At 36.7% G+C, this 22954-nt stretch overlaps 1 protein-coding gene and 3 non-coding genes across 4 annotated transcripts; all 4 read left to right on the plus strand.

Moving 5' to 3' along the window:
* The first annotated feature begins 120 nt into the window (after positions 1-120).
* On the plus strand, positions 121-11400 carry LOC129277682 (large ribosomal subunit protein eL8-like). Its single transcript, XM_054913835.2, has 6 exons — positions 121-311; positions 5334-5454; positions 6956-7105; positions 7815-8035; positions 8741-8941; positions 10999-11400. Exons 1-6 carry the CDS (start codon positions 129-131, stop codon positions 11098-11100), a joined length of 978 nt encoding a protein of 325 aa, XP_054769810.2. The 5' UTR covers positions 121-128; the 3' UTR covers positions 11101-11400.
* Positions 6148-6227, plus strand: LOC129278429 (small nucleolar RNA SNORD36). The gene has a single exon (XR_008586261.2). It is a non-coding gene; the product is annotated as a small nucleolar RNA SNORD36 (small nucleolar RNA).
* Positions 8334-8410, plus strand: LOC129278438 (small nucleolar RNA SNORD36). Its single transcript, XR_008586270.2, has one exon. It is a non-coding gene; the product is annotated as a small nucleolar RNA SNORD36 (small nucleolar RNA).
* LOC129278445 (small nucleolar RNA SNORD36) lies at positions 9960-10036 on the plus strand. Its single transcript, XR_008586276.2, has one exon. It is a non-coding gene; the product is annotated as a small nucleolar RNA SNORD36 (small nucleolar RNA).
* Positions 11401-22954: the final 11554 nt, after the last annotated feature.

The following is a 22954-nucleotide window of genomic DNA, read 5'->3' on the forward strand; positions in this document are numbered from 1 at the left end:
CAATTTTCTTTAAAAATTATTATTTCCAATATCCTTCTCCCATCTTTCTTCTTCTTTTCTCTTTTTTTGTTTTTGTTTTTGTTTTTTCTTCTTTCTTTTTCTTTCTCCAGCTGTCCCTTTTGTCGCCAATGCTCTTCGGTAGACAAAGGATCGAGGTTGAAAATTCCCTAAATAGATTGGATACAGAAAAAAGTTCAAGGTATGAAAGCGGTCTGAAGTGTAATTCATCCACGACTACAGTTTTTACGAATGAAATCTCGCCAAATACGAGATTTTCCAAGATCAGTCTTTTACACCTGGCAAAAATCATGGTACGGAAATTCGAGCAAAACTTAGATATAAATCCTGTTCAATCAATAACATCTATGTGTCAATAACATTTTTATTAAGAAACATGATTTATTTATATCTAAAGTTTGTTTTCCTAACTTTACTTACACTTATATCCCTCATGAAAGTCGAAAATCGTACATTTCTATGAGGGTACGAGGGATGGATGTTCGATATATTTGTATTGGCCCACTCGTTAGAAACTGTGTGGGCCTATCATGCCTACGCTGTAAGTTGAAGGAAATCCTAGACCAAAAGCTTCAGTCTCTGTATTTTGGTTGTTCCGCTGAACTACGTTGGCTCCACTCACCATACATAGACTGAAGGGGATGGGGCCTCGTACCTACAGCCAACGTATAGTGAACTAGCGTTTTATAGATCGCGATTTAAAACTGTTTTTTAAGCAAACAAAGTTTCATGCCTCATGGTTTCCATTATCAGGGAAATATAAATAACTTAAGTAATTGCATACCTTGGGCCGGAGTTATTGAAAAAAATCCTCTGGATGATTGAGAAATCTGTCATCTAAGACATTTTCACCTGACCTGACGGTTTTTCTTGCAAGTTGCCATCTTGAATGACGTCATTATCGTATTAACTTAATGTCTCGAATCGATATATCGCGATTATAACTAGTACTAGTACTAGTATAACTAGTATCGTTTATCTTCGGTTTCGTTCGCATATGGAGCAGATCGTATAATATCGAAAGCAATATCGATATCACATTCGTGATTGTTGACGTTCGTTTGTAAATATTTTAGAGTTTGGCTGCCATTTTGACCATTTTTATCGTGTTCAACCCAATTAAACATCGGTAAAGTATATTTTTCATGCCTTTTTCATCTATATCGTTTAAAGTATTTAAATGTTAAAACATCAAGTTTTAAAAGTTTGTTGTTTATACATCCTTAGATTGTAAATTCGATGTGTAAAATTACATCAAACTTTGGACTGTGAATTGACAAAAGGGAGGGAATGAGAACACATGCGAGCCCACACGTACACCCTACCGTCGGTAAATGGGGATTACAGTAAAATGTCAGAAATTGTTGAATAAATCCCCAGAAACGACGGTTATTCCTGTCTAAGGAAATCCATGCGATTTCGAATGTCATATGCCTAAGAACCTAGTTACAGAATGTAATATTTGGGTAGGTCTTGGGTAGACAAATTTCCTATGTTTACATTTGCTGCAAAAGGATTACCTAGCCAGGCGGCTTCTAGAGGGTAAAAATCATTTAACGTAAGGTCACTCTCATTAGGGTGTCTGAAGCCACACTGAAAAGTGTCAGCATGAAACAGGCTGATTTAGGGGAAAATGTGGCACATTTTTGGGGGGAAGTTCAGGCTACTAGAAAAATGTGATCTGAATTGATTATTAACTTGTGTTTGGCATGTATGGAAAGAGAAAATTCAGGGGCTTCTTTTGACAATAAGGACAAGTATATATGATCATTTTAAATAAGGATTTAGAGATTAATTGCAAACCCTTATTTTTGTGTGTGTTGAGATTGCCATTTCTCCATGCGTTTTCTATGGGAAAATGAAATTTTTGTTTTGCACAATTTTTTTCACTTTGTCGCAATTTTTCATTGTGATCTGGTTTCCAAAACTTTATAAAAATCATACCATCAGATAGAGCATAAAAAATTCTATTGGACTATTTATGGACAAGTTTTTGGCATTAATAATAAATTTATAACAGCTCTCGGAAGCTAAAAATTTGGATTTGTGTATGTCCATTTCTTAACTACACAGTCTATGACTATGGCAGAGAAATGCTGAAAATTGACCTAATTTCATTCTTCTTTTTTGCAGCCAATAATTGGACTTTTTTCAAAAATGTTACATTTCTGTCAGTCTGAAGGTAATTTCTCTTCAAATTCACAAAGAAGATGTGATATTTTCTTGAATTTGAAATAAGAAAAATAATTTTTTTCTCCAGACACCCTACTCTCATGGAGCCAGGCCTTCTCTATCCCCATAGACCCACACAAAAAAAAGTGACAATGGAAGCCAAAACCTGAAGCTTTCACCCCCGAGATTTCTACTTTCCTTCTAAAAGATCTAGCTCTAAATCATGTACATGGGATAAAACTTCATTTCCGACATTTCTACGCTCTCGTTGTTATTTTTAAAACAAGAATTCATCAAAAAAATGAAAAAATATTGTGAAAAGACGGAAGAGACTTGCCCGATGTTTACGCCTCCATCTTGTTTCTTATTATTGTACTTCCCCAACGTTACGCGACGCTCGCGTTGGTAAATGATTTTTACTCTCTAGAAGCCGCCTGGCTAGGATTACCTTGGCGGCAAATAAAAATGTGATAAGGAGATTCCTCATGAAAAATTACCCCTTTTCACCGTCTACTTTAAAAATTCACCGTCTAGGCCTACTTAAAAAATTCACCGTCTACTTTTGTTTTGATAAGGATTTTTGTTGTCAATCACACACAAAACAAATGGGCTTCTGACCTCAGTGAGACAAAATTTTGGGTGGAAAAAATCATGCTTTTGTTGGTGTTTCTTTTGTCCTTTTGCAAAGCAAGTCTCCAATGTGGGAGATTGTCTCCCCTATTGGAGAAAGTCTCCCATATTGGCCGTGCGCCTCTACTGGTAGTGAAGTGGAGTGGAGCCTGCACGAACTTTGCCCGAGGTACGTTAGGCCTAAAGTTAGGGTGCCCGGACACTTTATTTTTTGAAGCCTTCTTTTTTGTCTTTAGATTAGAGTCTACACCAAAAATATGAATTCAATAGTTTTAATCATCTATTTTGTTCTCTATATAATATTTCCTATAATTTTGTACTAAAAATTGATGAAATTTCGCTCGTAAATTTTTTTCTAATGACTTTCTAACGTTAAATTCCCATTGATCGTCCAGACACACATCTGCGCACTTCCTGCCTGGTTGGCTCCCACTGTAGGGTGTTGGGCAGTATACCCAAAGAAGAAGAAGGGAACGGCTGTATTTCGGCTCTGATTTTGACATTTTTATCGTCCCTATGACGTGTCGAGTCACTAAAATAGAGGCGCTGGTGCCTGGTCAGAAAATTGGTATCGTCTCGGTTTACAGGGACTGTCTCAATTTTCAAAGATTTCTCTACACAAGAAATCTAACATTTATTAGTAGCAAGTTAGGTCAGAAAGTTCATTCTCTTGTCAAGTGCTGACTCAAGTACATGTACCAATCAAGTGCGCTAGTCATGACTCGATGTAAACATTAGTTTTCATAACAAGATTAATGGAAGACGGCAAGTTGTGAAAAATAGACAGTGAAGGGGGGATTGAGGTCACTGAATCTATTTTTAGCACTCTCTATCCCCGTAGAGTAAGTCCCCAAATATTGGATGGTTCCAAATATCTGACTAAAATGAATTTAACTCCCCACAACGACTTGCATGCATGTGTTGCATGAAGATCTGCTATTGAACGGCACACACAGCTTCAGGTTGCTGCTAAAAAAAAATATTCCAGGGGTTAAATCCAGGGGTAAAATCCATGATTTTGACTTCCAAAAATTTGTATGACCCTCGCTAATTATGGACTCCAATTGTCCAAAAGATCAATGACCAAAAAAAAAATCTTGCAAGAGGGAAGTGATTTCCACCAGAAATATCGCCACCGAGATCGTACATGTTCGATCTATCGCAAAAAAATCTGCAATGGTCCCCGCAATTTTTAGATCAAAAGTTTCACCTACATTACAAAATCTTGAAATAATAAGTTAAACACATTACCTGAAAGAATTATTTTTTTTTTTTACAATACCAAAATCATGAAATTTATGACCAAATTAAAAGAGGTGTTTTGGTCTGCGTTAAAGCTCAGTAAATATGCAAAACCTTTCTAGTCATGAATATCACTTGGATGAAAGAAGCCACTTTTTTGGGACATGCCTACTGACTGCTGTAGTTGAGTCGTCGTCAAGAAAAATAACTTGTTGAAATTAAATAAAGAATAATTGAGTTTGTGTAAGTGTGCATGTTCAACTTTATAGGGTCAAAAAGCACTGCTGATATAAGATCACTAGATTCTACATTCATTTTTTCAGGAACTACAATTTTAAGAGGATGTTTGAAATTTGTAAACTTAACTAAGATTAAATCTTGATTCTGTTAATCATTCTTTTGTCTCTGATGAGCAATGATGATCAATAGTGTTGACTGTTTCTTTTTTAAATAGAAATAAGCCTTCTTTAATGAGCTATAATTTCTGGGCTTTTTCAGTGGAGCTGTTGCGTGTTCTGTGCTTCATTAAGGAATAAATTTTCCCATTCTCTCCTGGGTTGAGTGTTGCACTGCATTCACAATATGGATGGAAGTCTTGCTGAAGGAAATGAATGGCTGAAGTACTGGCGAATAGAACCTATGACCCTCTTCAACTAGTGTTAATTTTCAAAAATCATTTTATGCCGTTGGGATTCTGAAGGCAAAGTGGAGTTTTTCTGGAGTGTTAAAGTCTGGATTGAGTGGATACGCTTGTACTGCGGACCGATATTTCACCCCCTTTCAAACTGGCAATCTCCGCAGCGGTGTATCTGCAGTCGTTTCCGTGGTTTCCAAGCGAGTTTGCGCCATGTGTGTGGTGCGCGGAATCTCCCCCATGCGGAAATGAGTGAAGTTACGCGTGAGATAGGCGATACCGCACTTCCGGTGGCGGACTAACTCCGTTTGTAACCCACTTCGAAAGGTGGGTTGAGTACTCCGCTTTGAATCCGGATAAAAATAATCCTAGAATTTTCATATTGCCCCCCAAAGTAGAATAACTCCTGGAATTTGGAGTAACTCCACTTTGGCTGTTGGTTTGAAAGTTGTATCAGAAATTTAAAATTTTTATCTGGATAGATGATTTGATGAAAGATTACAAAAACATTCTCCTGCAAAAGTACTTATAGGTGTAAATGACAAGTTTTTTATGTTAAGCAAATAAAAATTCCTTCTCACACTGATATCTCTTGGCTCATTTTGCATTTTATTTTGTTTTTTGTTCTGTTTTACAGCCGAAAGCAAAGAAAGTCAAGGGGAAGAAGGTGGCACCCACCCCCTATGCTGCCAAGAAGGCAGTCCCAAAGAAGGTGGTCAACCCTCTTTTTGAGAAGAGAACAAGGAACTTTGGAATCGGTAAGAATTTTAGAAAGAATCAGACTTGGAATAATCACCTGATATTAATAACCATTTCATTGCAAATGAAGAAAGCATTGATCACATTTTTAGAAAATGCTGTGGTTTGTTGTCGTATCTTATTCCCAGTAAAGTTACAAGTGTTGCAACTTCAAACATTGGTAATGGTGACCTACCACCCCCAAAACCACCAATAAGTCACCAGGTGGCTCTGTCAATAGCCAAAATAGTAATTTAGTCTCCAAAATCCAAAAATTGAAAAAAAAAGCTTATCTGAAAGAGCAATTCTTCTTCTTCATAACTGTGAAAATTTGAAGTTGTGAAGTTGAAGAAAAAAATAGATACAAGAGTTTCTTGGACACTATTTTTTCAGACTGCTTAGAAGTTTCACTGAGATTACACAGTATGCACATCTCATGCTTAAGTGAATCCCAAACTTCAGACCTTGTTTTCTTATTTTTTAAGCTCTTGCTGAATTTCCTCTGCATTCAGTCAAGTACTTGTAATGGTTATTGGTCAATTTTAACATATATATATATCATTTTGAAGCTAAGGAAATAAATTTTCAAGCTCAATAAAAACCTCGATATTCATTTTGGTCAACTTATTGTTGGTTTTGGGGTGGCAGGTCACGATCTCCCTTTTAAGAGTGATTATTTAATTGCTTCCTGGAGGATGATTGCTCTTATTGCTCTACTGTGATGTACCATTAGAATTTCTTCACCTGATCATATTTATGAAGAGTTGAACAGAGCTTTTTAAAACTGAGTAGAGCATTAGAAACATTATTTCCATCATTTGATAGTCATAGGGTATTGATTACTGGAGTCAAGTTGATGAAGGGCGGGTGAAACCTTATGTTATTAAGGGTATTGTGACATTGACGCAGTGGCTCTGCTTCGTGCAGCTGCACTCCATTCCATGAAAATAATGTATTATCGTGAAAAATTTTGACAAGATCTTGTTCACTACTTAGCATGAGCCTGAGGTAGTTGAAATGTTGATTGGTTTGTGTGTTTTGAAGATTAGATGTTCAAGCTATAGTCCAGTTTCATCTTGTCTTGTCTGCATATATGACAAAGAAGCACTCCATTTATTTGGAAGAAAAAAAAGGAGGAAAAAGGGATTAACCTTAAAGCCCCTTTCACAATTGGTGGTGCGACTGCTTACAACTGTTGCCATTGTGTGTAATATATATTGTGACCAAGTGATTGCAAACGGTCGCATGAGCAATTGTGAAAGCCCCTTTAGTCACCCACTGGCACAAAAAAAATGTGTACAATGTTGATGGATGTAGTTAAAATTTGCCAGGTATATTTCAGTTTTTGCTAATCAGTTTGAAAAATGCTAATCCTATACAATTTGTATATAAATATCTTTATATTTATAATCCATTATTGGTGATAGCCGCTATTCATTGTTTGTTGAGTAGAACTTGCTGATTCAACACAGCCATATCTCTTATTACCTGTACACTCCTCCCTTCTATTTCATCTCCCAGGTAATGAGATCCAGCCTAAGAGGGACCTATCTCGCTTTGTGCTCTGGCCCAAGTATGTTCGTCTCCAGCGACAGAAGGCTGTCCTTTACCAGCGCCTGAAGGTTCCTCCTTCCATCAACCAGTTCACCCAGGCTCTGGATAGGCAGACAGGTAATACTGGGCTTTGATTTGATTAATCCAAGGCCACCAAGTCTATGGTGCGGATGCCTTGTTGACTGGCCTCGGCACCCTTCTCTCTGACCTTGAAAAATTTTGGTGCCCTTTTTAACCCCCCCCCCCCCCCATTTTGCTGTATGTGCCGTATGTGAACATGGCGTTGTGCTATAACTACTGAAATTCGGGGTCTGGGTGTAATATCCTTTTCAGTCTTCAATCTCTGCTTGTTGATGACAACATTCTTTCTGACTCGGTAGAGTTCATAACTAGAATGCAAAATTAATTGCTATAAATTGAGCAAGATAACCATGGAATAAAAGAATATACATATGTTCATAGTAGATTGAGACAACCCTCCATAGCTTTTTTGTTCAACTTAACCGAGTAAAACTTGGTAATAACGCAGTATTCTTTTATTTTTAGTAAGTTTGATCAAGTCAATGATGCTTTTACTTGAGTATTTGCTATATGAGAAAGTGATTATACTTTTAACACCCTCTGAGACTTGACTAAACATTATTTTTTCTTTTTAAATTTGAGTGTTGTATTGATTTCATGATCAAAACTCGACTCATGAATGAAAATCTTCTTGTTTGTGTACATGTCCTAGGTATTTTTGGGATTCTTATATAAGGGGATAATAAAGCCTGCTTTGATGATTTAAACAAGTTTTTGTTGCTCTGTCTTGACCAATGCATTCTAGCCACCCAGCTGTTCCGTCTGATGCACAAGTACCGCCCTGAGACCAAGCAGGAGAAGAAGGCCAGGCTTCGGGCCCGCGCCGAGGATCGCGTCAAGGGACGTGAAGAGGTTCCCACAAAGCGTGAAGCCCGCATCATGTCCGGCGTCAACACCGTCACCCGTCTCATCGAGTCCAAGAAGGCTCAGCTTGTTGCCATTGCTCATGACGTTGAACCTATTGAGGTAACCCGACACATTTTCGACACTTTTCTTGCTCCCTCTTAATGCAATAGCTTGGTGCATTTTAAATGGCGGTTTGGTAAAAAAGTAATGGAAATTCTTGATTTCACTGGGCACTTGCTTCAAAAAAATTCTTCCATTTTCCATGTCTACAGCATGCATAGTGCAATGGAAGTGTTTTGTAGCTCCACAATATACGTGGATGTTGTAAGCTACATGAAGAGTAAGATATATAAAACATGTTACTTTTAAGTTAGTTCATGACCTTTTTTTGAGATTTTGCAAATTCACAATACTCTTTCTGCAATGATGTGAGAATTTCTTCACCTGATATTATTCATGAAGATAACACAATCGAGCTTTTTAAAACTGAGCAGAAGGAGAAAAAGAGAAACCACTTCTTAATTCTAGAAAATGTAATGTCTTTTGCTTTTTGTTTCCGCAATGAAATATCCTCATGCATTACTTGAATGTGTGAAGCCAGGTGTATGTGTGCATGGACAATCTGGGACATGAGCCTCGAGGCATTGCTGTTTGACAAGATATTTGACACTCTAGAGGGAAAAACTTTGTCAAAATAGTTTCCACCTGGCATTGATGGGGAAGGTATGATAACCATCAACGACGGGATCACCTGTCAAGAAAAATAACATGTATCAGCAATTATCATTTTTAACTGTAACATTGCCATGTTTCCCTGCATCCCAGATCGTGATGTTCCTTCCTGCCCTCTGCCGCAAGATGGGCGTTCCCTATTGCATCGTGAAGGGAAAGTCTCGCCTCGGTCAGGTGGTCCATCGCCGTAATGCTGCTTGCCTTGCGTTCACCCAGGTCAACCCAGAGGACAAGAGCGCCCTCTCCAAGCTGGTAGACACAGTCAAGACCAACTACAACGACAGGCACGATGAGGTGAGTTTAATGTCACCCATGTGTAGGTGTGTAATGAAAACGCCTTCACTAGTAAGTCCTAAGCCGCAAGTTAAACTTGAGCTATCAACTTCATGACATGTTGGCTTGCAGACTTTCAAGTGATGTTCTAGCCTTAGTTGATAAGTGTTTGATATTTTAGTGTACATGTACAACATGTTGATTATGACAATTTTCAGCATCCGTATGGCAGTATTTATGTGAAAGGAAGATTCGAAAGTGCTTGGTAGATCTGTAAAGACTAGCTCTCCCACTAGCAAGCTATGGTATCACTGTATTCACAGAGTTCTTGTACATCCTTTTTTAAAGATGTCTCATATACAATTGAGTCTTCTTTTGTTGTATCTCTTGGGATGCCTGAAATCTCTGCGAGTTAGGTAAAATTTGACGTAAAAATGAATGAAACGTGCATTGTACATGTATATCTAGTCTGAAAAAGTGCTAGACCTGGGCCATTTTCTGACTTGTAGTTAAGTCATGAAGACAGAAGTCAGTGGCTTTTAATTTTGCTACTTGCACTTGTGAAACAAAGTCCTCTGCAAAAGCAATTTATGATAATGATAGACCATCAGTTATAGAGATCCAACCTTGGTATTGGTTTACTTTAAAAAGTTATTAGTTTTATAACAAATTTGGTCGTGTGAGTGCGTTATAAAGAATTGGAATAAAAGTTCCTTGAATGGAGAGACTTTTTCATCAGCATTTGCTACAAATTTTTATAATGGTAGGAAATACCTAGTTTTATCATACACATAACAATATCATGTTAAAATGGCAATCTTGAGGTTTTCCTATCCATCAACTTTGACTTTGAGTAGCTGGAATGAAAAGATTTAAGGTTAAAATAGAATTTAAAAAAAGACAATTTCAGTTTGCAAGGATTAATATGTTTCTATTCAATCCCCCCTTCTCAATTGACGTGTAGTTAATTTGTGGAGCCAGACGAATGGCCTTTGTAATCAAGGTTGCAATGGTATTTTGAATCTTATTGGTGTACCCTCTGCAGTGATGTAAGAATTTCTTCACCTGATATCAGAAGCTGAAGATACACAATCGAGCTTTTTAAAACTGAGCAGAGAGGAAGTCATTCATGATGGAATAAGGGAGAGCATTGTTTGGAAATTGTATTGACAAAAACAAACCCAAGGGCCCGTATTCTGAAGTCGGGTTTAATTTACACTCTGGTTTTAAGTTCTGGTTTAACTATGGAAAGCCAGTTACATAAAATCTCTAACAGTACAGGTTCAATATATCAGCTTATTTGACTTCCAAAACATGAACTTTCCGGAAAGGATAAGTATGACAGTTGTCTTCACCATTAAAGAATTAGTAAAGAGCACAGTATTAATGAGAAGCATTTGCAGTAAACAAAATTTTGAAACCTTTGGCTTCCCATAATTTTAGCACAGAGTTAGACCATGGTCTAAGTTAAGCCCGACTTCAGAACATGGGCCAAGGTGTGCTGATTCCTCTGGGGGGCATTTCATGAAAGGTGTAAGCACTGACTAAATTGCTAGCTCTGGCAATTTCAGTGAAATCCTTGGTGTTGGTTGGCTGAGAGGCACTGGCATCTGACTATTACTAGGGTTACTCTCAGAGAAAGTCACTTGTCAGTGCTTGCAACTTTATGAAACGGTGTTTCATGAAAGTTGTCATCACTCACTAAACAATTTGAGTGAAATCCTAGGTTTTGATTGGCTGAGAGACACTGGCATCTGACTTTTACTATGGTAACTGTCAGAGAAAGTCAACTTGTCAGTGCTTACAACTTTATGAAACGGTCCCCTGTTGTCTGGTATATTGTCAGAGCTTCCAAACCACCCTTGGTTTTGATTTGCTGCAAATTAAAGCAAAGGGGTCTGAGTGTTATTAAGGCATTTGTGGGAAAATGACGACTTGTCAGTGCTTAAACTTTATGAGTTTTTTTTTGGTATTAAGATGAATATCATTTGATTTTCAGACCATGTGGGTTGTGAATTCATTTTTATTGCAATGTGTTCCAATTTCCTTCTATTTATTTTCCTTACTTCCCATTGTAGATCCGTCGTCACTGGGGCGGTGGACAGGTCGGCAGCAAGAGCCAGGCCCGCATCGACAAGCTAGAGAAGGCCAAGTCTAAGGAACTGGAGGCTAGAGCATAAGAACCATTCCTAGAGCATAACTTACAGACTGACAAAATGTGGTTCACCCCTTACCATAGGGAAAACTCAGTAAAAAACACACACATCCCTATTGTTTTTGGAAGGCAAGCAATACATTCAGGCTATATCAACTTCCTTTTGATGAACATAATCAGATCAGTTTACAGGCAATTTTCTTCGATGGACTCATTGAGTGAAGGGCACCTTCGAAATATCTTCTCCATTTTCTTGACTGGAAGCATGATACAGTACATCTCTGCTATGTAATAAGCATGGAATAAATGACCATAGCATACACAAGTCAGAATAGAGTTTGGAATTTTTGTTTTGTCAGAATATGTTATCCACTGTGTGTGTGTGTGTATGTGTATGTTGTTGAGTGGTGATTGTGAAAATATGCCTGGACCAACTGGGATGCTTCCATATATTGCTGTAGCAGCTGTATACAGGCATGACAGAAAAGTTTATATATTACCTTTTGCATGTCTTTGTGCAACATGTCTTCTGTTTCGGGTATAAAATTCTTTAAAGGGGAATGAAACCCTTGGAAGAAGTGGACTTTTGTGGAAAGAGAAATATCGAAGAATAAGATCAAGGAAAGTTTGAGAAAAATCGGACAAATAATGAGAAAGTTATGAGCAATTGAATATTGCGATCACTAATGTTATGGAGATCCTCCTATTGGCAATGTGACAGATATGTGTGATGTCACATGTAAACAACTTTCCCTTTGATGTACTGTAAAATGCTCCCAAAATGTCTCTTTTTGTTCTTTCTTATGGTGATACAAACTCTTTATCCATAATATATTCTTTGAAAATTTGTATTTCAAGCCCTCGTATAGAAATGATTAATGATCTACTGATAGATGTGATAAAAGAGGCATTTTAAGTGAAATATATACAAAAGCAATAGGAAAGTTGTTCACATGTGATATCACACATCTTTGTTGCATTGCCAGTGGGAGGATCTACATTACAATAATGATCTAAACTTTAAATGCTCATAACTTATATCATTCATTCAATTTTTCTCAAACTTTCGTTGATCTGTTTCTTGATTTATCTGTTTTCACAAAAGCTATCTTGTTCCAAAGGTTGAATTTTCCTTTAAAGAAAATTTTTATACTGTAAGTAGGACAAAACTGTAACCAATGGGAAAGAAGTCTGTTTGAGAGGGGATTCTGAATGGGTCAATTGCCAATTTGTCTACTGCCATCTCATCCACTCACCTCATGGTTTACCTTCATTTAGTCTAATGCCATACCATACATCAACATTTGGTCCAATTATCACTTTCTAATCACCAATTTGTGTATGACCATCTAGTCTCATAACCTGTTAGTCTAATATCCATTTTATTTTCATTCATTTGACCCATTTAACATTCGAGTCCATGTATACCAAATGGTATAGGGTCTAAATGACTATGGGAACAACTGGTTATTAGATGAAATGGTGAGTGGACGAAATGGCAATTAGACCAAGTAGATAGGACGAGTCGGCATTAGACCAATTGAAAATAAACCTTCCGAATGTGGTCATTTGTACAGCAAGCTAGTTGAGTCAGTGCCCGAGGTCTCGACCCCTTGCATTGATTTGAGAGGAAATTGGGCTTAATTTCGTCTAAGATGGAGGGTTAGGGTAAAGGATGCAATGGGGTTTTATGTTAGGTTTAGTGTTGGGTATTGCATGAAACCCAGGGTAGAAGTTGGTCATTCGATTAGTGGGTGGAATTTAGAGCAGAGCAATTTTCATCGGAGCAACTGTCTGGGAACCTCTTGGGGCATTCATTGTTAATACCAGTGTATGGCAACTGTTATGGGACTAACTTGAAAAACACCGAAGGAAATCGGATTGATTATGATGATGATTGATTATTATAATGATTGGTTGATTATGACAATAATGGTTTAAATATTATCATGGTGATAATTAAAATGATGATCATGTTTATGAAAATGGTGGTGATGATGATCAAAGTAATAGAGAGAGAACAAGTGAAAGTTTTGATGAGAGAGGGAAGGAGAAATGCTGCTGCTTTGTAGGCCTAGGGCACCTTGCTTTCTGGTGATAGGGATAAAGTTTAGAAAGTCAACAAGATGCAAAAATGAATGACCTCGTGGACCTAAGGGCATTAATTGCTACTGGGGCTAGCTTCAATTAAATTTATTGATATATTAGGCATAAATTCAGCTTGTAATAAAGAAAAACTAAACCATTTCAACATTTTGATAGGCAATAGGTAGGGTGAGTGAAGAGAGAAGTACTATTTAGTTCTTAATAAACCGTTTGTACAGCCATGGACCGTGGTACGGCTCAGGCGCGGATCCAAAGGGGGGGGGGGGGGGGGAGGCGAGCCGGCCCCCCTATTATTTGGCTACCAAAAAAAGGTGTCCTTTTTAAGTTGAGAGAAATGCACAAAAAAAGAGAAGTCAGAAGGTGGTATTATACCCATGTTTTATTTACGGCCTCGTTCAGGCCGGCCCGACCACCATAGGCAGGGGCAGATCCAGCTTTCGCCAATAGGAGGGGGGCCGAAAAATATTTTCACCGACATTTTTCTCGATTGGCTGCTATAATCTGATTTCTTGTTGGTTTTTCAGGGGGTAGTCGTAACTGAAGCTTTAAGTATATGTAAGTTTTTATTATAAACAAGATAAGGTGTCTCATGTGGTCTTAATATATAATGCGAGCGCGAAGCGCGAGCTAAAATTCTTTGATATTTTATGTCCTTATAGAATTGAAGATACTGAGCAGTTTTTATAATCATGAACAAAGATAAGTATCCAACTAAACAATGCGAGCGCGAAGCGCGAGCCGAAATATTATTATAGTAACGTGAAAAGGGACACAATTAGCACTGTTTTTTAGTGATTAATGAAGAGAATACAAGTAACACCAATTAAATAATTAGAGTGCAAAGCGCGAGCTCAAAATTGTTTATATTCCGACCTGAAAACTGGACAGTCGAAGCGCATTTTTATTTAAATAAAGCACAAGCTGTGTGTCTCAAACAATTGAATGCGAGCGCACTGACATGATAAAGAAGCATTTTGACAAATTTTTGAAAGAATTTCCAAAGAGGTTAAGTATCTCACAAATCAAACAATGCGAGCGCGAGCTGAAAATTTTGATATAACAATTTGTGTAAATCAAACAAAATAATGAAAGCTTGATGTGCGAGCTAAAATATTGTTTGCAAATTGATTTCAGAACTGGATATATTAAGTGTCATTTAATCCTCTTGAATGGGATTCATTACACAGGCAATGCGAGCGTGAAGCGCGAGCGAAAATTTTTATATAAAGTCTATTTTCCAATTCTTCCCCGCACCTTTTTCTTGTTTCCTTTCGGGGTCGGGCAGTCCGTTACGAGGCTGTAAATTAAACATCATGGGTATAATACCTCTTTCTTACTTTTATTTCTGTTTTTCGTAGTTTGTATCTAGTTAAAGAGTACACTTTTTCTGCAGGTTGTCAAAAAATAGGGGGGGGGGGGGGCCGGGGCCGGCTCGGCCCCCTCCTGGATCCGCGCCTGATAGGCCTACTTTTCGGAATGGAATATCTCGCGCTTATGATTGACTGTTTAATTGCATTTATTCTTTTTCATTCCAAACTTCAACAAAAGTGACAATGTAAGGCAAAACACAAAAAATATAACATACAGAAATGAAAAAAAGGAACCCACTGGCAAGCAAAGCTTGTTAGTATGGGTCCCCTGCAATAAATAGTTAATTAAGGTATATCTTTCATCAATGAAATACGAATCGTAAATTAGAAAGGTTTGTACAATGAAAAAAGAATACGAATTGGGTCAAGCTTTTTATGCCTACTCACTTCAAGCTTTTTATGTCTACTCACTATGTGACAATTAACAACAAAATATATTATATCATATCCCTGGTGTAGGTCCATGATAAAACGAACCTGAGTTTAGGAGTGTGTGAACAGACAATCACTCGGACAAGACAGGACGAAGACTTAAAAAGAAAAAGAAAAATAAGACACACAAAACAAAACAGAACAGGACAAGAAGCCTCCCCCCAAAAAGAAACAAAACACACTACAGACAAAGATCAGAAAAGCAATAGAACTAGACATTTAGGTGATAGGAAGAGAAAAAAAAATGAAATGTGAGAGGAGAGGAGAGGGGAAAGAGAAGAAGGAAGAAAGTAAGAATGGTAGAAGTACAAAGAGGTGGTAGCTGCTTAGAAACGTTGGAGTTCTGGGGTTTCCAAGGATAAGACTTAAACCCTCTACTGAAACTTAAATGTGTTGGTTTGTTACGTAATGATTATACAAGGGAGTCCCAAAGTTTGATACCTGTAAAATAATTTTTTTTTATTCAGAAGGATGGTTCTAGCTCTTGGTGGATGAAAAAGCCCGGCGGACCTAGTAGGATAATGATGAATATCGACATTTTTAGTAAGCATGGAATAAAAAATATTTGGAATTCATTGTTATCTAAACCATACATGAGTTTGAGTCACCAATCTTCAAGATATTATATTTATAGAAAAGTTCGTCAGTATGTGAACGAAAATCTGCATGACAAATAATGCGAATAGCCTTTTTCTGTAAAAGTAAAATTCTGTTCAGGAGGCAAGTCAGCACAATTCCCCCATGCTATTAGATCGTAGTTTAAATGAGGCAGGATCAAAGTTGATTACAAATTAAATAATATATGAGTTGGGAAGAAAAAATTAACTTTGTTTATGATACCAATATTTCTCGAAATGATTTTACAAATGTGATCTACGTGTTCTTTCCAGGAAAGATTATTTACAATACCCCAAGAAATTTAGAACTGCCAATTCTTTGTAAATTAGTATTTTCGAAAATGATATTACCTGGAAGTTTATCTCGATATCACTAAAGAGCATATAATTTGTTTTTTGGAGATTCAGTGATAGTTTATTGGCTTTGATCCATTCAGAAACATGTCCCAGTCCTAAATAAAAAAAAATAATATCAGCTTGCGCTTCGCGCTTGCATCATTTCTTAAGTGCGATCCTCATCCACTTCAAAATTGTCCTACATAGTGCTTGCAATAGTGCTTAATGTGATCCCTATTGAGATCAGAATATCAAATATTTTCACCTTGCGCTTTATACTCACATTATTGATTTTGATGATAAAAAAAAAATCAAAATGTACAGACTCTGGCCTAAATCTAAAACACACACACGCATATTTATTGAGATACACAGCTGGTTCATTATTATTTAAAACGTGCTTAAGCTTTCTAGTTTGAGATATCAAATTTGTTTTGCTCGCGCTTCGCGCTCGCATTATTAAAGTAGGAAGACCAATCACCCATCAATTTCATGATTTACAAAACATGAATAGAGTGTCCCGTGTTTAGGTCTGAATCTCAATTTCTTTCCGGTCGCGCTTCGCGCTCGCATTAATTGTTTAGTTATATACTTATCCAGTTCAAAATTACAAAAAGTGCTTAGAATGTAATTTTTTAGGTCGGAATGTAGAAAAATATCAGTTCGCACCTTGCGCTCGCATTATTAAATTGTTGAAATATGTATTGTCTTTATATGGCTAACTGCAAAGAGTCCATAACAGACACCCATTACGTATTTTAACAGTTTCTTGACGAGGAATACATTCATGACACTACTTGTCATATTTAACGAATTTATTCATTATAATTAGCATAATTATGCAATGTATACATAATTCTTTGTCACTGTATTACATAGAACACCCGAAAATATGAATAATACAGCTCTTGTAAGGTTTTCTATGACAAGGATTTCATTTATGATAACTAGTTTTCCTCTCTAACGAATTAATTTGTTGCAATTAGCATAACATAATGAGCTAATTAACATAAAAGGCCTACGTGCAATCCATATATAGATTTCTTTGCCACTGTATTGTCTAAAAAGCTTGAAAACAAGAATGATACAGCTCTTCTACGATTTTCTATAAAATGCAATCATTCACTTAGGAAACTTTAATGAATAAGCATAATCAGCATTATTAGCTAATTAATATGAAAGTATAAAAGTGCCACCCAGAAGTTCATAATCATCTCGTCATGTCTACATCTCTTAGGGAAAAGGATAAGATGAGGATACAATATTCTAACGCTATATATTTATATATGGCGAGAATTTCGCATACGGCACTCGTCTTCCTTTTTGACAAATTCTATCATCACTATTAACATAATTAGCGTAATGTGATACTAGTAATATATATATATATATATTTTTATATACATATATATATTTATATATATATATACATATATATATATATATATATATATATATATATATATATATATATATATATATATGTAAAGTTATACATGTACAACAGCTTTGGCAACTCTTTTTTTATTTATATTGTACAGAAATGGATGAAGAGAACAATGGTAGGCGTAGCTTAATATATATATATATATATATATATATATATATATATATATATATATATATATTTGAGATCAATTGTATGGAGAGGGCCGTAGCAAGGTCAATACCCGTCTTCTTCAAGCTTTCGGGCACATGCCCTTCATCAGGATCTAAACCAATATATAAAATACAAAATATAGGCCTACTAATAACAATGGTAAATACAATGCAATACAATATATAATTATAGTCCAAAAATAATAATCAATTATACATGCAAGGTAATGGTAAGTCAATATGTACGAAGTAGAGAATATATAGTTACCGTAGGGTCCGTAAGTGTAGTGTGTTGTTGAGAGTAAAGTTAAGTGTGAAGTGAGGTCATGTGTGTAGGGGTGAGGTCATTAGAGGGTGACGGGGGTCGTTTATTGGTCGGCGTTTATACCACGTGGTCTTAATGTTTTGAGTTTATGTATCCAATGAGATTCCCTTTTCATGATGGTGTCGTGTTTCTTGTTTTTTACTATTTCGATGGCAGTGATGTTAATGTTCTGTACTGTATGCCCGGGAATGTTGAAATGTATGGTGTATGGGAGGGTTTTGCTGTTAGGTTTATTTTTATTGTAATTGGTTACTTCTGATCTAGTGTTGTTTAGTCGTGTGTATAGTGTTGTTTCAGTCTTTCCGACGTATTGCATGTTGCATTTAGTGCATGTTAGGAGGTAGATGACCCATGAGGATTTGCAGTTTATGTAATCGCGTATGTTGAATTTTTGCCCAGTGACTGAACTTGTGAATGTCGTTGTTTCTTGGATGTGATGGTGGAGTGGTGGCTGCCGTGTAGGTCCGTGTAGCTGCCGTGTAAGTCCGTGTGGCTGCCTGGAGTATCCTTGGCAGTCCGTGTTCTTTTTTCCCATCAAATCTTTACAACGCTATTTACTTTATGAACTTTTCAGTAGTTGTTAAACAGTTGACACAAACATGCTCAATTTATTTATGATTAAATGGATGATTGAATGATTCAGGATATTTTCTTACGCTTTGGATATTGGCCCCAACCTAATATTTGTAAACTTAGTGCATGTATGAATATTTTTTTTCTCTCTTTTTTTTCTAATATTTACCCCAACTTTGTCTGTTATTATTATTTCACATTTTATTTTTTAAAAATATGTTATATGTATATAATTTATGTAATGTACCTGTTACATCGAAATTGTACATTAAGTTTCATACTACTGCCCTGCATCGACAGTTATGCGTCATGACCTGGGCCTATCTTAATTTTTATTATGTTTTCTATTGACTTTGTAAATTTCTTTCCTTTATTGTGATTTCAATAAAGTGATATCAAATCAAATCGAAATTAAATTTGTCGTTCAAGATTTAAAGTACTTAACAACTACTTTTAAAACAGTAAACTGTGTTGTATAAAAAAGCAGCGTTTTTACTGGTTAAGGAAGTTTTGAGTTTTGATATATTTTTTAAAAACAACATAATATAATGTTGCGACAAGGATGAGAAAAAAATAAATAAATAGATAAATAAATAAATAAAAAATTTAATAAATATCAGCTCATTATTATGAACAGATTTTCATTTGCCGTGCTGGTCAATATAGCTGCCGTGTTGGTCCTTGAGCTGACGTGTTGGTCCGTGTAGCTGACGTGTTGGTCCGTGTAGCTGACGTGATGGTCCGTGTTGCTGACGCGTTGGTCCGTGTTGGTCCTTGTAGCTGACGTGTTGGTCCGTGCTGCTGACGTGTTGGTCCGTGTAGCTGACGTGATGGTCCGTGTTGCTGACGTGTTGGTCCGTGTTGCTGACGTGTTGGTCCGTGTAGCCCCGGGGGGGGCACTCAGTATATAATGCATAGTGGGTATGTGCCGCGGAGGGGACCCCCATTTTTACACTCAAATTTCCGTTCCAAGGCATAGCATTTTTGTCTTTTTGAGAAAAAGAACAAAGAAAGCCGCTCCAATTAGGCATAGCATTTCCTTCCTATCGAGAAAAAAGAAGAAAGAAATCCGTTCCAAAGCTTCGCATATTTTTCGTTACGCCGTTCCGGTCGCATTGATTTGCTACAAGGAGCTGCAATTTGGTGAAAAGCGGCCGTAGAGCGCTTTTCGACCATCGCCTAAGCGAGAGCGCACCCGGCGGAGGCCGCGCTAGCTGCGTCATGCACGATTGCCCCGTTCCATAGGGATGCATACGCACTCACAGAGAAACGGAGATCCGTTCCGAGGACCCCCCTTTTCACAAACATTTGTAGTTCCGAAGCCCGTTCCGAGGACCCTCCTTTTTACAATAAGCCCGCTCCAAGGCCCCCGTTTTTTGCCTCGCCCGCGGCACACCCATACCACTTTTTTGGTCGAGTGCCCCCCCCCGGGCGTGTAGCTGACGTGTAGGTCCGTGTTGCTGACGTGTCGGTCCGTGTTGACGACGTGCTCTGCCGGCATGGTCCGTGTAGATCCGTGTGAAGCTGCCGTGTTGATGCCGTGTTTACAGTCATCCGGGGCAAAGCTATCCCGGACCTCCCCGGATCATGCCGGCATTGCCGTGTTGATCCGGGATGATCCGTGTCTATATGTGACTGGGGCTTAAGTGCGAGATGAAACAAAATTAGGGACAGTTTAATTATTAAATTAATATCTTATTCATTAATGCCTAATAAGGGAGCGAAATCTGATGATATTATGGCCTGAAAACTGGACATTTCAAGCACTTTTATAATTATAAATAGGATGCATCAAGTTAACATATTTTAACCATTAATGCGAGCGCAGATCGCGAGGAAATGTTTTTGATAAACTGTCATGAAAAGGGGATTTTAAGTAGTTTGTTGTACAGTGCGTCCTACAAAAAACGAAACCGAGATTTATTGATGATTTATCATAACTTAATCACAAATAAAGCTGAGAATATCCTCTTTCATCTGAAATTACTTAGATTATTTCTTATTCACGCATGAGTGAGCAAAAACAATTTGAAGAGGGGATACCAAAAAGTCATTTGGCGGGCTGTATCTGGGTTTCAAAAATAAAATCAAATTTTTAAAAAGTTCAATATCTGCTCTTTGATTTGATACCTCAATTACAGAAAATGGTCAAGAAATAACAAAGTTCTGGTTATTTGAAATAAGGCTTGAATTTCAATAATTTCATAAAATGAAGAGGTTCTACAGGCTAGCGTTCAAACTCACTTGACACTCCGTTTTGTTGACGATCAGCCATGCATTAAGTCTTTTGTTAACCATGAGATAGCTTCTGTGGGTAACCGGTGAAAACACGTTTATTTAATGAAATTATAGAAATACAAGCATTGTTTCGAGGGAACATAACTTTTTTAGTTCTTGACCATTTTTTGTGATTAAGGTATCAAATAAAAGAGCAGATATTAAAATTTTTAGGCATGTGATTTTCTTTTTGAAATTCAGATACCCCCGCCAAATGAGTTTTTGGTATCCTTTCTTCAAATTGTTTTTGCTCACTCATGCGTGAATGGGGAATAATCTAGGTAATTTCAGATGAAAGAGGAGATTCTAAGCTTTACATTGGTAAGTCATTTGTCTATTGTATTTGTGATTAAGTTATGATAAATCATCGCTTAAACTCGGTTTCGTTTTTTCTGGGACGCACTGTATAATCAATATTGAGACATACATAACTCGCCAATCAAAATGCGAGCGTGCAGCGCTAGCTGATACGTTTTGACAATCAGACCTGAAAAGGGATATTTTGGAACTTTATGGAATACACGAAAACAATAGGTACCTGATAGATCAAAATTTGTGAGCGCGCAGCACGAGCAGAACATGTTAATATTCAGACCATAAAACTGACATTTTTACAGAGCACTTTTAAAAATCAATTTGTAAATCACACAAAATAATGAAGGTTCGATTTCCGAGGTGAAATATGTTTTGTATATTGACTTCCAAACTTGATATTTAAACTCCATATTCAACAAGATATGAAAATCACCTAACAGGCAATGCGAGCGCGAAGCGCAAGCGAAAATTTTATGCAGTGACATGAAAGATTATTATTATTTTCCAAGTCTTCCCCTCAACTTATTTTATTCACTCGTCCTCCTCTTTTTTTCCCCCTCTCTTTTCCCTCCTCTTTTCCTTTTTTTTCTTTATTTTGCTCCGCCAATAGGGGGGGGGGGGGGCCGGGCCCCTCGCCCCCCCTGGATCCGCCTATGTCATATCTTTATGTTCGATGGACAATTATCGCTAAAATTTAAGTCAGTTGTATAAAACATACACTATAATAGTGCAATCGAAGCGAACGCACAGGTCTAATAACGTCATCAGGTAACGGACGAAAGTGAGGATTAGCGCATCGGCACACATGCGCATGAACAAGATTCAAGATTCTTTTATTGGTCAATGTACGCATACAAAGAAATTTGTTTTCCGATCATGACTTTAACAATAAGTATACACATTGATCAAAAGTACAACATATCATAACAATATTGAAAACTTTACACAAAACTATATTAATACGTACCCTGAAAATTCACAATACAATATTCATAGCACTAGGGAAAGCCGCTAAAGTCGCTCTATCACCAACTTTCTCTTTTTCTTGTTTGGTTTGGCTGGCAACCAGTCAAGAAATTATTATTTTTGCCACTGCTGTTTAGAGCTTCTTTTTTCTTTTAAAGGATGAATAACTTCTCAATTGTCTCCTTCATTTTTGTTCTGTCTATTTTATTTCATTTTTTTCATTTTCACCTTTTCCTTTCCCTTTCCCCCCTCTTTTCTGGTTACTTTTGTTTTGATTTCTTTCCTTTTTTCTTTTTTCCCTTTCCTTTTTTTTTTCTTTATCTTATTTTATTTTCTTATTCTTTTCTGTTCTTTATTTTCTTTTCTTGTTTCTATATTTTGTCTTATTCTTTATCCTCTTTCAGTACCTTTCCCCTGTTACATTATGCTACAGCAGAGAAAACAAAAATGAACTAGATGTGGGGCCATAGTGAAAGGGATTGAAAAGTGCAGCAAAAAAAGAGCAAATTATGATTTATTATATGAATAAAATTGATTGAAAATAAAAGAAAAGAAAAATTATAAAAAGAAAATTGTGAGCAGTTAGTATATTATGTATCGAATAAGTTCAAATTTCATTATGTATCTGAAGTACACTTTGGATCATATATCATTTTACGTGATATATATATACTTGAAAAATTGTATGATAGCATCTGGTGAAAAAAGGAAATGAAAATACCATTATTTATTTCCTTAAAATATAATATATATATATATATATATATATATATATATATATATATATATATATATATATATATATATATAAGCCTAGGTATGTATATGTACACATATAGGCCTAAGGAAAGTAATCTTATCGTATTTGGTCAAATTATAAAGAAAGCATGAAAGGAACGATCGACATTCTCTTTCACAAAAAAGGGGCGGACATAATTATGCTGTCAGAGCATTAATTGTCCT

The sequence above is a fragment of the Lytechinus pictus genome, chromosome 15 (assembly GCF_037042905.1).
Source record: "Lytechinus pictus isolate F3 Inbred chromosome 15, Lp3.0, whole genome shotgun sequence".
Classification (NCBI taxonomy): domain Eukaryota; kingdom Metazoa; phylum Echinodermata; class Echinoidea; order Temnopleuroida; family Toxopneustidae; genus Lytechinus; species Lytechinus pictus.